Here is a 17,912-nt window from a genome sequence, read left to right as displayed (position 1 = left end):
GGGGGGGGGGGGGTTGGTGCTTGGAGCATACACAAACTCAGCAAAGTTGCCGGACCCATGCTCAGGTGCTCAGCCACTAGGGATGGCCAAATGGAGACATTTTATTAACCGATTACCGTTAAGCCTTAACGATTAATTAATCGATAACCGTTAAGAAAAAATGTGTGTAAAAAAATTAATAAAATACATTTTAGTTTTAAGGGCCATGTCTACACAGTTTGTTTTGTGTCTCCAGCAGAGTTTCTAGTGTCTATCTCTCTCTGGAAGAGTTGCACATGAACTCTGCAGCCGCACTGAGGCGCTCCAACACAAACAATACCAATACAAAGACGAGGAAGAAGAAGAATAAAGTGTAAGTTACGTGTGGTTGCAGGTGTAGACTTGGCCCAAAAACATTTTTGGCCCTTAAAAAAAATGTGTGTGTGTGTTTTTTTTAACGATTAATTTTAATCGTTAGTATTAATCAGTTGGCGATTTAACGGCGGTTAACGGTTAACGGTTATCGGTTGGCCATCCCTATCAACCACACAGTGCTGTGTGGCAGGTCGCTCAAAACTTGAGTGAATACCAACTAAAGCAAACTGGGGGACTTTCGCAGAATTTTGGGAGGCGTGTTGTAAAGGTGTTATTACCAATTGGTATTATTGAAGGGGAGAAATAATCGACCAAAGTTAAGTTTCTGAACTTTTTGTTGAAGGAGCTCATGTCTGATTGACTTTATAACTCTGTGCGTGCGTGCGTCTTTGATTAGCAACAGTCTTTCCTTTCATGTCATGCGGAAAATGATATTATTGTTGCACCATCAACTGCCTGCCGTAATTAATAAGGTTACAACCGCCCCACTAACCTCTCCTTTGTGATCTTTGTCATCTCTGTTGTGCTCTGGCACTGGCAGTGGGGCTGCTAGACTGAATGTTGAGGCCTTGTTTCCAAAATGTATCCATTACAATTCGAAGTGAATGGATGTCTAATGAAGGACTTCCCTGCTTCAATCAAATTGAATTGAATTCGATTCAATTCAAAGGGGCATTTATTGGCATGAGAAAACCTACGTTTACATTGCCAAAGCTTCTCCTAGACAGCTCAATGTATGCTCGGGCCAACGGAGGCCGCTAACGTTGGTTAAATAACATTCTTTCACAGAGGTTATTAACACACAACAGGGTAGGCGAATGGAACTAATTATATTTTATTGACAGCACTGGGAAAAACCTCTGTCCAGTAAACGTAAGACATAGTATACTAGTGTATATATACTGTAAGCCTTAAGTGGTTTAAGCCTCTTCTTTCTTTATGGAGTAGCTGTATGCATTTTTACTGCGCATCTTTATGAGCCTGTCTGTGTGTCAGTCAGTCACCCGGGGTGTCTGTCTATCTGTCTGTTTCACTAGTCTCTAAACTCTTTCCCTCTGTGTCTTGCACTCTCTTATACTCTATTTCTCTCCCTCTCTGTGTATCTGTGTCATTCTCTGTCTGTCCATCTGTGTACTCTTGACCGGTTGAATGGAGGTGTTTAATGTATTCATGCTTGCTGTCGTACACGGAGAGGCCTCCTAACAGGCCTCAGAGAAGGAGGGATGAAAAGAGGAGTGTGTTTTCCCTTTCTGCAGCTCTACACGCGTGACGTGCCGACTGAACACCATGACAAACACATGACTGCACTCAACACAACACATGTGTGTTTATTCGGGACTGTGGGCATGCATGCATGCACGCACGCGCGTGTGTGTATATGTGTGTATGTGTGTGTGTATGTGTGTATGTGTGTGTGTGTGTGTGTGTGTGTTTTTAAGCATTTTAAGCACAAAACGTATACATAAAACGACTCCCACCCCCCACCCATTATATCCAGCTCCTGAGTGGTACATCTCAGATCCTTCTGCAGATGTTCTGCCATCTGTAATGGCTACTGTCCTCTTCTTTGTGATTTTGTTGGCTGTTCAAAAATAGCAAATGTACAAGCTCACAGCGTGTCACCAAGTGCTGCGCTGCGAGCTTGTACATCTGCTATTTTGGATTTTTTTTTTATCGCAAAAATGATTGGAGAATCTTGGGGGTCCTTCACATGAAAAGTTTTTTTTGTTCTTTGTGGATTCTTCTGTCAAGCAAGACTCTGTTCTTAACCCATTAAGACCGGGAACGCATCTGTGTGTCATTTTTAGATTCCTTTGGCTATTCAAAAATTGCAGATCTACAAGCACATAGCGTGGCACCGAGTGCAGCGCTATGAGCTTGTATATCTGCTATTTTTGAAAAAACTTGAAAACTCGTGCAAGTCTTTCAATATGTTTTTTAAAGCGATTTTTTTTAACTAAAGTCTTTTAAATCCTATGTTTAAAAAAAAAAACGTATGTTGCTATATATCAGTGGTTCTTAAACTTTTCCATGTCAAGGACCTCCCAAAATTATATGTATTTGGCCGCGGACCCGCCATCTGAGTTCCAGGGACCCCCAGAAGCAAAGATTTGAGTTAAAAATGTATATATATAATTCAAAGATTTGAACACATTTTCACGGTTTCTTAATAATAACGCGCTATGAGCTTTGTATATCTGCTATTTTTGAATAGCCAAAGAAAGCTAAAAATGACAGATGCGTTCCTGGTCATGGGTTGAAAACATGCTATACAAATAAGGTGTATTATTATGATTTATTCTAAGTGTTATGATTGTCTGTTGTCAGATCCCCTACTACAGTAAGGTGTGTGAGCAGCTGCAGGCGGGGGAGAACTGCAGGGAGCTGGTGGGCTACTCTGCTGTCTACAAGCTGTGCTTCGGCATGGCCTGCTTCTTCTTCCTCTTCTTCCTCCTCACCCTGGGCCTGAAGAACAGCCGAGGATGCAGAGCCGCCATCCACAACGGGTACGTTCTGTTCGCTCTGTTGCTCAGAATCATTTACATGAAAAGTCCGATCGTAGTTAATTTGAGATAACGACTTCACCCATTTTCAACCTATCTTCATATAATTGGTCCTCACTAATGTTCATATGAGCTTCCAAGCTGGAAAGTTACCCTGCTTAAAGGTAGGGTAAGTGATATTTTTTGGTAATTTTATATGTTTCGTTAAAAAGGTTAAAGTACTATATTCTGATGGTAATCATTGCTACAGAGCATTTGTTTGGTCACAGGGGTCTCTCCAGCTCTTTAGTAAACAGAATATAGTACATTTTCAGGTAGGTGACAAACTTTAAGCCAATCAGGAGAGAGCACTGAAAATGCATTTTCCGTTAAATAAAGAGCTGGAGAAACATGGGAGACTCCTTTTACTGAACAAACACTCTATAGCAATGAGTACTATCAGAATATAGAGCTATTTAACACTTATTTTAACCAAAGTAAATCACTTACCCTACCTTTAATGGAAGCCATTATTCTCGCGTTAATAACAATCTAAACAATAATAAAATAATCTTGTTTGAAAAAGAAATAACCTGCCCAACGATGATGTCACTGGTAGGCGGGTTTCTGCCTCCTTTTTTTTTGGTGGAAAAAAGTCAAACACATGGAGGCCTTATGTGTCTGCATGCAGTTTAAAGACAGGACTAGGTTAATTACTGGATGTCTGTGGCTCTCAAAGTGGGGTCCGAAGACCCCCCCCCCAGGGGTTTCCGGGGGTCCCCAGAAAAATATTTCCCAAAACAATATGTTTGAAAATGGTTGGAAATGTTGTGAAAAAGAAGTTTGAATCTTTGATTTTTAGATATTTGTTATTATAATTATTATTATTTGAAAACTCTAGCCTACAATTATTAATTTAACAACAAAAAGATTCTCTTATGGGGGACCCTGACACAAAAAAGGTCTATTGCAGTGGTTCTCAAACATTTCCATGTCAAGGACCCAAATTCACATGTATTGGGGGTCCTTCTGAAAATATTTTGTCCCCTGGACCCCCATGAGAGCAGACTTATGTTGTTTAAAATGTGAGCTCCTCTCAAAGTTCCCCAAAAACCACACTGTCTCTTTAAGACTCATTCAAGTTGTTGTTGTTTGTTGGCTGCTACAGCCGTGTCATTAATTTAATTAGTTAGTTAATTGAGTATTTACTTCCTGTTGTGTTTACAGTTTCTGGCTGCTGAAGTTCATTGCTCTGGGGGCATGCTGCGCTGGAGGCTTCTTCCTCCCCAACCAGGAGACCTTTCTGGAAGGTAATGCTAGGATTTTATCACCACAATTATATATTCTTGTATGTCGTCTCCGTCGGGTGGAAACCTCATATGTCCAAAACTTTTCAGGATTCTAATTCAAAAGTAACAAAAGTAGCAGATCTACAAGCTCGAAACACGTCGCTTTGCGCCGCGTTTCGAGCTTGTAGATCTGCTACTTTTTATGCTTTTGTGTGACGCTGTAGTATGATCAAGTGGGGCGTTAATTTATGAAAAAACACAAAAAGTTAGAATGTGGAGATAAGAGGTTTCTGCCCGACAGTGACGATATGTTTCATTGCTGGCAGGAATTTTTTTTCTGTTTAGTAAACAGTAAATGAATACCCTTCTTTGTTGTACAAGTGTCGCACGAAAATGGCAAAAAATTGCTGATCTCGATCGGCTACCATCGTCATGGGTTTATGAAACACCATTTTACGATTACAGCATGTTTGTATTCACGTAATACTCTCCATTACAGCTCAGAATGATGCAGTTTTCTGTTTTCTCTCCCAAGCTTGACATAAACAAAAGCTCCTTTCCTGAAACATATCTCAAGTTTTTTTCATAATCATCTAACTCAATAAATCAACACTAATAGAAGACCCTTTACGAACAAATACCTCTCTTATATATTTAGGGCAATAAAACAAAAAGTAAATAAACACATTTTCACCAAGTTCAGAAAACAAACAGAATCTCTCTTCCTTTGGAGTGGCATTAAACCTGCCAGCCTCTAGAGGTAATGGTAATGTTCCTGACCGTATGTGTGCACACTATTGAAAAAATAAACGTTGATGAAAATGTGCTTTTCAGTTATTCGATTAATCGAAAAACAAATCAATATAATAATTGCTACGAAAATAATCGATATTTGCAGCACTTTTTCATAAAGCGACGTGTATTTGTAATGATGTGACAAGCTTTCAATAAAGCAGGTATATGTCTTGGTGTGTGTGTGTACCACTGATATCTCCGTCTCTCTGCGTGTCCTTCTGTCCTCCGTCCACAGTGTGGCGCTACGTTGGAGCCGCGGGCGGCTTTATTTTCCTGCTCATCCAGCTCCTGTTACTGGTGGAGTTCGCTCACCGGTGGAACACTAACTGGTGAGAGAAACATCTCCTCTATGCTCCTATATGACAAAATGTCTGGGGAATCAGGTCAGGACATTGTCCGGTGTTGGCCTTTCACAGCATGTAGCATGCAACAGGAGAATGTCCATTTCAGATACGTTCACACATCAAGGTAAATAGCCCGTTTGATAAGGTAAGGGGCGTGTCTGGGTTGTAGACGCACACATATGCTACTCCCACTTGTTTTTGAACGCTTATGAAACGGCTGTTTCATGGAAGTTCGATCTGTGAATATTTCCAAATCAAACCCTAATAAAAAGCAGAATGAAACTGGATTTGAGTTAACTACTGTATCTCTCTCTAAATACCTCGGGGAGGCTCAACTCGTCAACAATAGAAGCGTCATCAACACGTCCACTCGCTGAATGTAAATTCACCGGACAATCACTGCACCCATTCACCCATTGAGCCATTTTGGGCTCAATAGGACATTACCAGGACTTAATTCAAGGGTCCCGCCTGCATAAAGTCTGTTGCATATCCGATCCTACTGAGACGGAATGTTGCGTTCATACATACAGTCCCTCTGTTTAAAGTCTGGAAAACTTCCATACTACAGTGCATGTTTGAAAGAGCTAAGGACTGCGTTTACATGGAGCCTGATATTACACTAATAATCAGAATGACAGCCCAATCAGAATAAAAAATGCCTCATCATGTAAACACCTCAATTAGAAGAGAATGTTCTGAGCCACTCTGATCAGAAGGAATGTTCATTCTGGTTGAGAGGGCTGGTTTAAATCAGATTATTTCTATCTGGTTGGTTTTTACTTCTGCGTATCTTTGCATGTTTGTTAATTGGCCAATGGTTCCCAAACCGGGGACAGGGACCCCCAAGGGGGGTCCTGATATGGTCGGGGAAAAAATGCTTTATAATGATAATGCTTAGGGTAAACTGACCTGTGTTTTCATGAGGTAATGTTTGGCTAGGAGATAGATGCACTGTAATAAGCCCACTTTGTACTTGAGGCCAAGGGCCCAAGAGAAGGGGGGGTTTGAGCTCTCATTTACTCCTCTCTGATGATTGATGTGTTTTTAGATAACTTGGGTCAACCTAATCCTGATGCATAATTCAGTGCATTGGGGCAATTAGACAAACAGTTATGCCTTAAGCTGAGTCTTGGGACTGTCTTGGGGCATTCTGTCTTCTGCTCTTCTCTCAGCTAGATCACTTCATGCGGTGCATCAAATCTGATTATTTTGCGGGGTCACGGCCCTTCTCATAGGCCGTAGTGATCGATAGTACCAGAATTTGTCACCTCAGACTGCCATCCATCTGGAAACAATTTGTTTTCTTGGACCATATATAAATTATATCTCTCCACTAATCAGGCAGGACCAATTTGTATATTCTGATACTTTGAGGCATGTAAACGAGGATTACCGTTTAATTTGCATCCATGTAAACGGTTAAGTCAGAATGATTTCAATCTGATTGAGGAAATATACATTTTTAGAGCCTGACACTGAATCAAGGTTATAGTTTTGAATCTTTCATTGTATTTATTGAATTGTATTTTTGACTTTGTTTGCACTTTTGATATAGTTTTGATGTTGATGTTTTGGATAGGAGATGGTGGTGTTTTGAGTGGAGGTCAGCTTGGCAGCAGCGAACATCCACATGCATCTGGTTTTATTAGTTTCCCTGTGTGTGTGTGTGTGTGTGTGTGTGTGTGTGTGTGTGTGTGTGTGCTCACTGGGGACAGTGTGATAACTTTTATAGGCTTGTCTTCCTGTGCTGTAAGCTTCTGCTTGTGTTTATTGCATTTCAAATTACGGTAACTAAACTTGACTAAAAAAACTCTCTCTCTGTTTCTGTGTGCAGGAGTTCAGGAGTGAAGTACAACAGGCTGTGGTACGGAGCGCTGGCCCTGGTGACGTTGCTGCTGTACACGGCGGCCGTGGGAGCCGTGGTGTTCCTGGCCGTGTTCTACACCCACCCGGAGGCCTGCTTCCTCAACAAGGCCTTCCTGGGCATCAACGCCAGCCTCTGTCTGGTCGTGTCGCTGCTCGCCATCGCACCGTTCATCCAGAAACGTAAGGAGAGACACACGCGCAAGCAAGTCACGCATACACGCACACACACACACACTGTTCTCTCTCTCTCACACACACACACACACACACACACACACACACACACACACACACACACACACACACACACACGTTACACTGCCAAAGAAAAAATGAAACGCCATAGAAAAATCACGACTAAGAAATGTTTGTAGTGATTTGGAGTGATTAGGGCGGCTGTGGCTCAGGAGGTAGAGCAGGTCGTCCAATGATCCGTGGGTCGGCGGTTGGAATCTCAGCTCCTCCTGTCCACATGTCGAAGTGTCCTTGGGCAAGACACTGAACCCAACATTGCCTCCAATGATTCGGTCGGCGCTAGCTTGCCACCATTGGTGTGTGAATGTGGGAAAAGTGGGGACGCTGGCGTCGACTGTTCGCCGCTCCACCTCCCAATATCCCCCGCCTGTATGAATGAATGAACCATTGTAAAGCGCTTTGAGCACTTGGAAAAGCGCTATAAAAATGCAATTCATTATTATTATTATTGTAAAACTTCTCCAAAAAAGTTGAGAAACTTGGTTGATTATTTTCCACCTTCAATAATGCCAATTGGTATTGTATTATGTCGTTGTTATCGTTGATTAGTCACCTTTACAACGAGGTATTTTCAGTTTCAGTAGACATCCTTCTGAGCTCAATCTTTGCTGCTGTGTTTGCACACTGCTGTACTTCACTCAGCAGATACGGGAGGTCTTTTTTTGTCAACAACAACACACTGATAAACCAATGACATAATACGTAGGCCCTTATGATTTCCTCTATGCAGAAAACACAGAAAAACATGAAGTGCATGGAATTTATAGATGGGGGGGGGGGGTTATAATACAAAGAAATTCTGTCACGCTTCAATATCGACAAGCCTTATATGTTTACAGTGTATAAGTTGTTTATTTTATTTTTTTCTGTTGTATAAAGCAACTTTGACTATCAAGAAAAGTAATTTATAAATTGGATGTATTATTATTATTATTATACGTTTTCGTCGTTCAACAAAAAAGTTTAATCTCTAAAAGCTCGGTGCATTGTGAGCTTATAGATCTGCTATTTTCACAATTTTTGGTGCCTACACATCTTCGTCAGTAACCTCATGTATTGGTGTGTGTGTGTGTGTGTGCGTGTATATGTATGTATGTATGTGTGTGTGTGTGTGTGCGTGTGTGTGTGCGCGTGCAGTGCAGCCCACCTCCGGTCTGTTGCAGCCAGGAGTGATCAGTTGTTACGTGATGTACTTGACCTTCTCTGCCTTCTCCAGTAAACCCAAGGAAGGTTAGTTCTACAGCCTGTTGTTTACATTGTGCGCACTGTGCACATTATCTGTATTACCTGCTCTATTACAGTGGTTCTCAACCTTTTCAGGCCGCGACCCCCCCCCCCCCCCCCATTTCAAATCATTTTTTTCACTGGGGACCCCCCCATCCTGACAAGCACTTGGAATTGTAGCAGTTGAGGCATTACATCTTGTTTGACTCGGTTCCACAGATAAATATTGTGAAAATAGACGATCTACAAACGCACAACGCCTTGCAACTGTGAGCTTGTAGATCGGCAATCTTTTTCTAAATTTAATTTAATTTGACAATTTGGCCAATGTTTGATCAGTTTTTATAGTATAGTTTGTTGAATACTTAAATTGTCCCCCCCCCCAACAAAAAAGTATCATGTAGGGGTCCCGACCCACAGGTTGAGAACCACTGCTCTGTTATACCGATAAAGAACTCATAGCGTTGCTTGTGTGTGTGTTCAGTGATTAACGTCGCAGGGACCAACATGACCGTGTGTTCCTTCCCGATAAACGCCGGCTCGGACAGCGACAAGAACATTGTGGTCGGCTTCGGAACCGCTATCATGTTCTGCTGTATCCTCTACTCCTGGTGAGACACACACACACACACACACACACACACACACACACACACACACACACACACACACACACACACTCTGACTGTATGTTCAATTTTTATGTTGAAATTTTTCTGCTCTCTTGTCACATAGAAACACCACCAGACATTCCTCCGATTGGCTGCCACTTGAAAGAAAAAAGCAAAAGACTGCATGTGATTGGTTGTGATTTGACTGCTCTGTGTGTGTGTGTCTCCATGTGTTTTCTATCAGATTGTTTTCTCTTCAGTTATCTGAAGCTACAAATGAATGCAAAAAATGTACTGACAGATCTCTCTCTCTCTCTCTCTCTCTCTGTTCCCTCCAGTTTGACCAACACCACAAGGAGAATTTCAGCAGCTCTGAGGGTGCATAGGAACAGTAAACCAGAGACCGAGGTACACACACACACACACACTCACACTCAGATACAGACTGTACATTCAGTTGTTGTACAGTACATTAAGTAATTAATAGCTAGGTACACACACACACACACAAATCCGTGCAGGACTGCAACTACAGATCCTATAATAACCTGTAGCTAAAACGAATGAACAGCTTCACCCTCCTAGGGTCTTCGTTTTGTTTTGTCACTCCCAAGGGCTTTGGATGACTTCCAATTTTTTAAAACGATTTGACAAAGAAACCACAAAACGTTAAATTATAGAGACGGGAGGTTTCTGCCCGACAACAGCGATATGCCAATGTGCACATGTGCAATTTCACATTGATTGGCCCACACACTGAGGAGGAAAAATGGACTAAGGACAGACACAGTTTTCTTCATTTTATTACATTTAGTTGGATGCATTAGGAGAAAACCTGTGTGTGTGTGTGTGTGTGTGTGCGCATGTGTTTGTTTATTTATTTGACATGGACATCACAATCACATTGGACGAACCAGATGCATTGTTTTAAGTGTATATAGCACGAGTGCTACTTTTCAACACCTGGCCAGTGAGGAGGCTTTTCTAAAACAGAACGACACTAATCTAAATCAGACCCAATACTGATTTAGTTTAAAATGCTGATTGTTGATGTCTCTCCCCACAGAGAGCTCGCTGCTGCTTCTGCTTCGGCAATGACACAGGTGAGACCCTTGACCCCTACGTTAACCCCTCCCCCATACAGCTGTGTGAGGATCCAAATGCGCTGAAATTTGACCCGTTAAGTACACAACACATTCAGAGGGAAAAGGGAAAGGGAGGGTATATAACCTTGTGAACGCCCCCAGACGTCTCGTTCAGCAAGCCTGTCCGAAACAGCCGTTTTTTCCAGACGACAATAATGGTAATGGTTCCACTGGTGCACTTAGATTATGACAATGGCATGGATTCAAGTTCTCAGTCGCCTTGACTGATTTCAGTCAAATCATTTGCATTCCATAGAAGCCAGCATGTCTTCAATGGAAGCATGTTGTGTACCGAAAATAGCCGATCTACAAGCTCTCAATGCGTCTCACTCTGCGACGCATTGAGAGCTTGTAGTTAGGCTACTTTCGGTTATTATTTTAAGATTAGAGCATTTGAGGTGGTCAAACTAGCAATATGTTCAGAAGCATCTATCATAAAACTTGTGTTAATTGTTTAGGAAACGGCGTTAGTGTGGGGGGCTCCTTTTTACACTGTTTCACAAATTGCACATTAGGACTTGGCCGTACAAAGTCGTGAGATGTTATTTTGCTTTAATCCATGCAATGGACAGAGACTAGTCTATCTGAACACACACACACACACACATTCTATAAGAAGCATTCGCTACACAGTGAGTGAATATGGAATATAAATATGGAATAGTTTTTTTTTCTTCTCACTTCACTGCTGTTCGACTCAGAGAGCAGAGAAAGCATTGGTCAGCAAACACATATGATGTCACTGTTGTCACTGTTGCTAGGAAGATAACACCCTACCAGGTTAACACACACACACTGGCAGATGGGAATGCTCACACTGCCCCCTAGTGGAGGAATAACACACTGCAGTCTTCTAGTGTGCTTTTTTCAAAAAGAACCTAACCCTAAGTTTAAAAAAATATTAACAGCACAAATTGTGTATAGTATGTCCCTGGCAAAAAAATGAAACCCTTTTCACAAGGGGGGGAAAAAGAAAAATACACATTCTTTTGACATGAACAAGTTTGACAACCACTGCTGTGCTGTATAGTAGGCTACAGCAATTTGATGTACTGTGTTCTTACAGATGACTATGAAGAGGAGAAAATGGGTTCAGTACTGTACAGCAGTGGTTCCCAAACTGGGGGTCGGGAGGTCCCCAAATTAGTTTTTGGGGGTCCCCAGATGATTAGCTTAACACATTGACAGCCAGAGGTTAATCTCATAATGTACTCACCAGTGCCAACGTTTTATTGTTGTTTTTAGTTTTTTTCACGTCGCCATAGACCTCGTTAAAATCCTTAAGATTGATCTGTGCACTGTTTGTAAACATCGCGGACATCTCCCTGCGTCTACCAGTCCAAACCACGTGTCAAACGGGGCATCCATGTTTGAGTTAGAACGGTTTATGTTAAACAGTGATCAGCGAGGAGAAAAAATACAATCGAAGAAAATGGCGTCTCAGTGTGCGCTTTAGAATGGGAGCTTTACCGTTGGATTTAACGGCCCGTAGAACTACGGGCCCGGCGGTCAATGTGTTAATGTGCTACATTGTTTTCTCACTCAACAGTAAACAAACCAACATACGGTATAAGTTTATACAGGGTATCTGCACATTTCTTGCAGATACCCTTCTTGCTTCAGCCCTTTTTAATACCAAATTGGCCAAACTGTCAAATATTACGTAAGAAAGAGGCAAATGTTGTGAAAATAGCCGATCTACAAGCTCACGTAGTTTGGCTATTTTCACAATATTTATCTGTGGAAACGAGTCAAACTAAATGTAATGCCTACAATTCCAAGTCCTTGTCAGGGTGAGGGTGGGTCCCCAGTTCTAATGTGATTATTTTGGGGGGTCACGGCCTGCTCTACATACAGTAATGTGATGGTATGTGTGCAGTAGATGACTACGATGAGGAGAAGACAGAGGGCACGGGGCAGAACGTCACGTACGACGAGAGAGAAGCCACCGTCTACAGCTACGCCTACTTCCACTTTGTCTTCTTCCTGGGCTCCCTCTACGTCATGATGACCGTCACCAACTGGTTCCAGTGAGTACATAAGGATAGGATAATTCCTTTTAACAGGACGTTCATGAAAGTCCTTGCGGGCTTGTTTCCAATGAGGGCCTGTGAGCAATTAGGGGTTAAGAGTCTTGCTCAGGGACAAATTTCATTTCATCGACACATATGCTGGCGTGGCCTGGAATCGTACCTGGGGCAACCAGGGCCTCTGGCTCCCTAGGCGGGCTCACTAACCACTCAGCTATGGCCGCCCCTACACCAGTCAAATACACGCAGTGCCTCATTTAAACACAGTGCAATACCTACTGCATTATACTATTTAAACACAGACGTATTTCTATGGTAAAGACACGCTGGAGAGCTCCGCTTCCCAGCGCTCTCGACGTCCAGTGTGTTTTTGGCTGAGCGGCCTGGGCGCTTCAAGCAGAAAATGTACGATTGTAACTTTTGGAGAGGAGCGCCGCTCATCGATGGCGCGTTTGAGCCTCCCGGCTGCTGTGTGACAACCCGGTTATTTTACGAGCTGATGTTGAATAGTGTTGGGATCCGGAACCGGACCCAACATTGAGGATCAGGGAATCGGTTCCGTCACGTTTGGAATCGTTTTCCGGAACCGGTTTGATCACACTGTCAGAGCTGGTATGTGGACTTAATGTCTGCTATACAATTACAATACCGGTGGTTCTCAAAACGTTTTAATTTCAAGGACCACCATAACTCTGAGAGTGTATAAATGGAACCAAATGGACCCGTAAGGGCCCATTTGGTTCCATTTATACACTCTCAGAGTTACAGACCTGCAAGGGTCCATTTGGTTCCATTTATACACTCAGAGTTACAGATATGTAAGGGTCCAGTTGGTTCCATTTATACACTCTTTAAGAGTTACAAACCTGTACGGGTCCATTTCGTTCCATTTATACACTCTCAGAGTTACAGACCTGTAAGGGTCCATTTGGTTCCATTAGTACACTCTCAGAGTTACTGACCTGTACGGGTCCATTTGGTTCCATTAATACACTCTCAGAGTTACAGACCTGTACGGGTCCATTTGGTTCCATTAGTACACTCTCAGAGTTACAGACCCTGTAAGGTTCCATTTGGAACCCCCTATAGGAAGGAACCGTTAAGGAATCGGGCCGTTAAAGAGGGAATCGTTAAGGAACCGGAATCATTAAAATCCTAAAGCATCCCGACCCTAATGTTGAATTGTTACAAGGAAGTGGTTTTTATTTCGTAATGCAAAAACGTCTTTATTTTGTTGGGTTCCTGTGTGTAGCTACGACACCCACAAGATCGAGAACCTTCTGGAAGGGAGCTGGTCGGTGTTCTGGATCAAGATGGTGTCGTGCTGGGTGTGCCTGTTCGTCTACATGATGACGCTCATCGCTCCCGTCATCTTCCCCAGGCGCTTCGAGGCCTAAGACCCACACACACACACACACACAAAACACCACTAGTGTCGGGTGAGTGTAGTGAGTTAAGGATGCGGTGGCTCTATGGGTGCCAACAGGCTGAGCCAAGGGACCATCACTGCCACCCTCATCTCTCTCCACACGTTTACCTGTTGTTGAATTTTGCTTTTATTTGATATGCCAAGTGTTTGTTCTATGTTTGCTTCTTGTTTAGAGGAGTATTTCACCCCCAAAACTATTGTTTTTCTATCATTTCCTCACTCCATGAAGCCTTTGTTTTGTCGTTTTGTCGCATTCCTGTAGAGAAAGAGAAAGCAAAACTATATTTAAAAAAATTAAGTAGTTTATAACGTCCAACACTTGGATTACACGGTGAGAGTTGTTTTGGAGCTGTTTTGAGAGTTGATTTTTGATATAGTTTGCTGTTCATAGTTTTGCTGTTAAAATTGGACCCTTATTTTCTTCAATTCATCAAATATTCATTTTTTAATTCAAGGGTTCATGGGGTGAAATAATTGATATAAGAAAGTTATTTGTGAGGGGTGAATTGCTCTTTTAAAGATGTTAATCTATTCGATGCCTTGAAGGCATGCAGTGTCATTTGTTTTTTACTACCATTGTCCGTTTTGGAGTGAAGTTACATCACAACGCAGGTTTAGAATTGAACAGGGGAATCCTGGGAGTTCTGTACATCTGCTATTTTTGAAAATGTTAGAAAAATCTTGAAAGTGTTTTTGAACAGAACTCTTCTCTTCTGGAGGTCCCTGGCAAAAAACATTTTCAGATGGGGGGCCGCGGGCAAATACATTTCTATTTGGGGGTCCTTGGCACAAAAAAGTTTGAGAACCACTGATTTAGAAGGCATTTGTAGAATCGGCCTCAGGTCTTAATGGGTTAATCTGGATTAGCTGTGGAAACCTGTGATCTCTCCGAGAATTCTAACCATGCTTGTGCTTGCTTACATGTTTTACATACTGTCTGTATGTTTTGTCTTTTCTATGTTTTTGGTCATGGTTGCCAACCTGGCCCTTCTCCCTAGAAGGTTCCAGTGCATCTCTGTTCTGTTCAAAGTCACACCAGAGGGTTGGGGACAAATTCATTTCAGTTAAGAAGATGGTACAAAAATATCTTATTTATTTAAGTTTGTAATATTTCTCAATGAATGAATCAAAAAATGTCTTTATGAAAGACAAGAAGGTTAAATTGGAGGCTGTATTTGTCTCCAACCCCTTGGTGACAAAGCTCATCTCTCAGGCTCACATATCGGCTGGATGTGTCGTTGCTCGTTACGTTGCCACTTTTTGTAGAAGTTTTCTATGCAACTGAACAAGCCGTTTTTTTAATCTATATTTTGTTCAACGTGAATCACCCAGTTAGAAGGATGTGTTTATATCTAAAGCCTAATTTATACTCCATAGTGCAATGGTGTCGATGTGCCCACAGAACTGATCTTCAAGCTAACAGTAAACAGTGCATCACACAGTCAACACGTCGCATTCAGTAGCTCTTTAAGCTAACAATGCATTGCATTCAGTAGCTCTTTACGCTAACAATTCATCGCATAGCTCTTCAAACTAACAACTCAGAAGCTATTCAAGCTGCCATGTCGCATTCAGTAGCTATTCTATCTAAAAGCGTGTCACACATTGCTCTTAAGTTAGCTTGTCGCTTTAGCTGTTCAAGGTAACGACGCCTCCCCATAGCTCGATGCGGTTAGCTTGAAGATCGCTTCTTGATGTCAGGTGACACTATCGTGTGATACCGGTAGAACATAAATTACAAAGCTTTACTGTTCTTGTTACTGTTGGGGAACAGTACGAATTTGTTTCAGCCGTGGTCGTCCAGAGCCGTGTTCTACGAAGACCCTTACTGCCTCACCGGGCAGCCATGTTAAGCCTGTTGGCAGGGTATTGCCCAGTTAACCACTTATGCCCTACTGTATATATAGCGAAAATAGACTATCTACAAGCTCACAGCGTGTCAGCTTGTACAGTAGATTTTTTGGGGAAAATTTTGAATTTCCTTTTGAAAATGTTTTTAAGTTTTCGCCTATGACATGCCCAAAATAAGGAGGTCAGGTTGAAGAGATTCACACCTGCACACAGCAGCAGCTTAGACGAGCGGTCTAAATGTAAGCAGACACCGTTCTGAGCTTTGTTACATATTAGTGAAGAGAATGTCATGTAGCATTAGAGTGTATTGGTTATTCAACACTGGATGTTGACTTAAAAAAAAGACAAATAAGATAATTTACAGAAATTCCTTAAAGTTATTTCCTGATTTGTTACTCAAGTTTTTATTTTATTTTGTATGTTTTTGTTTTTATTTTGTATGTTGTACATAAATACAACACAGTATATTGTCAACTGTACATGCTTTCCATCACGTTTTCAGAACTCAAACAATAAACCGGTAATATGTTTTTGTTTTGTCTTAATTGAACTTTATAAAACATTTTATAATAACTTATGTGTACATTTGGGCTGTATTTATGTGGTTTGTTAAAAGTATGCTTCTGTCAAAACCACTTATACAGTAGCTCCTGTTTTTTTACATTATTCTTGTTTTGATTATTCGTAGAAGTAAAAAGGTGCTCTTGATTGTAAGCTACTGTGTGACGTGTAACTTTAAACGTATGAAAGGGTTGTGGAAAAGATTCTTGTAGCCAAAATGTCTGGAAATGTACCACGGGAAGATACATTTTGGAGTTTTTCACCAATTCTTATTGCAAAATTTGAGTATAACAGGGAACTTGCATTTAGTTGGGGGGAACAAGAAATGTTTGCATGCATATCTAATGAGACAACGTTTATATTTGTCTATTATGACAAGCTAAATAACTCTAAAATACATAATAAATGTCTCTCCCCCCTGTTAATTACCATATAGTCCGGTTAATTCACAATATGAATTCATTGGTTGGAAATTTTCCATATTATGGAAAGTTTCCAACTTTTGACAAAACAAAAAGGTTATATTTATGTCTATTGTGACATGGTAAATAACACAAAAAAAATGTATTCCTGTTAATGACCATAGTCCTGCTATTCACATGGAAAGTTTCCAACAATGAATATTCCTGGAGTTTTCCAACCCTAGAAAGGAGGCACAGTGAAGGATATTTACTGCCATGTCATATTTGATCACTTTATGGAAGGAGTGTGTATGTGTGCGCGTGACTGTTGTCTGTCTTAAACACAACAGGTTGATTCTTTCAATAAAACAACTGTTTCAACGATCCTGTGGTGTTTTCCTTTTATAGTGTGAAGTGCCATATTTATGTTTATGTATGTCCAAAAGCGTTACTTTCCAGGAAATGGAAAAAAACTGGCGTTCCATTGGATCCAATGTAGTAATAATATTTTGTCTCTGTCGGGTGGAAACCTCATATGTCCAAAACTGTTACTTTTCAGGATTCAAATTCAAAACTACTCAAAACTTCGCACCACGTTTCGAGCTTGTGGATCTGATTTTGTGTGACGCTGTAGTATGATCAAGTAGGGTGTTAATTTACGAAAACTACATCCATTATTCAGTCTGAAAGCCCTCTCATTGCAGCCGATTTCTGAGATGGGGGCGTGGCCAAAGTGGGACTCTTTGGCAATTGGTTCATACTGGATTATCCCGATCCCGATTCGTCATACAGATTTTCAACCGAGAAACACCCGCCTTCGACAGCGTCACCAGACCCTGAATGCGAGGCAAACGATTCAGGGGGTGGAGCTAGGCTAATAAGAGGTGTCTGCCCGACAGCAACGATTTAGTCTCAAGCTCTTGTTAATACTGGTCACTGTTCATTAAAAAATAAATAAAACCCACAGACAGATGTAACCACTTTCAAATTGAGATGTGTTGTGAGCTTGTAAATCGGCTATTGCACGACATAATTGTACGTCGGAGTCGGGCAGTAATGTATGAAAGAACATTAAAAAAAGTTAAAATATGCAGATACAAGGTTTCTTCCCCGACAGTGACAATATTTGTCATTTGTTTGAGGTTTTAACAAACCCCAAGATTAACACCAATGAATGCAATCTCATGTTACCAAAATGTGCATTAGATTTAATATGACTCATATTCAGATAGGATGTTATTTAATGTGTTACAGTCATAATAGAAGCAATT

General features: G+C 41.4%; 1 protein-coding gene across 2 annotated transcripts in view; it reads left to right on the top strand.

Moving 5' to 3' along the window:
• Positions 1-17,023, top strand: part of serinc5 (serine incorporator 5) — a 47,420-nt gene extending 30,397 nt beyond the window's left edge. The window contains exons 3-12 of one of the 2 annotated variants that reach the window (XM_080434389.1): positions 2,683-2,861; positions 4,065-4,147; positions 5,157-5,250; positions 7,103-7,314; positions 8,527-8,619; positions 9,098-9,224; positions 9,563-9,632; positions 10,291-10,327; positions 12,252-12,399; positions 13,652-17,023. In XM_080434389.1, coding sequence (XP_080290515.1) covers positions 2,683-2,861; positions 4,065-4,147; positions 5,157-5,250; positions 7,103-7,314; positions 8,527-8,619; positions 9,098-9,224; positions 9,563-9,632; positions 10,291-10,327; positions 12,252-12,399; positions 13,652-13,796 — 1,188 coding nt within the window. In that variant the 3' untranslated portion in view covers positions 13,797-17,023. Of the gene's footprint in view, positions 1-2,682; positions 2,862-4,064; positions 4,148-5,156; positions 5,251-7,102; positions 7,315-8,526; positions 8,620-9,097; positions 9,225-9,562; positions 9,633-10,290; positions 10,328-12,248; positions 12,400-13,651 lie in introns of both variants that reach the window. The other variant, XM_080434388.1, reaches the window with a different exon arrangement.
• The last annotated feature ends 889 nt before the right edge of the window (positions 17,024-17,912 follow it).

Source organism: Gymnoscopelus braueri (genome assembly GCF_963280865.1).
Source record: "Gymnoscopelus braueri genome assembly, chromosome: 7".
Taxonomy (NCBI): domain Eukaryota; kingdom Metazoa; phylum Chordata; class Actinopteri; order Myctophiformes; family Myctophidae; genus Gymnoscopelus; species Gymnoscopelus braueri.
This window is presented reverse-complemented; position numbering and strand designations above follow the sequence as displayed.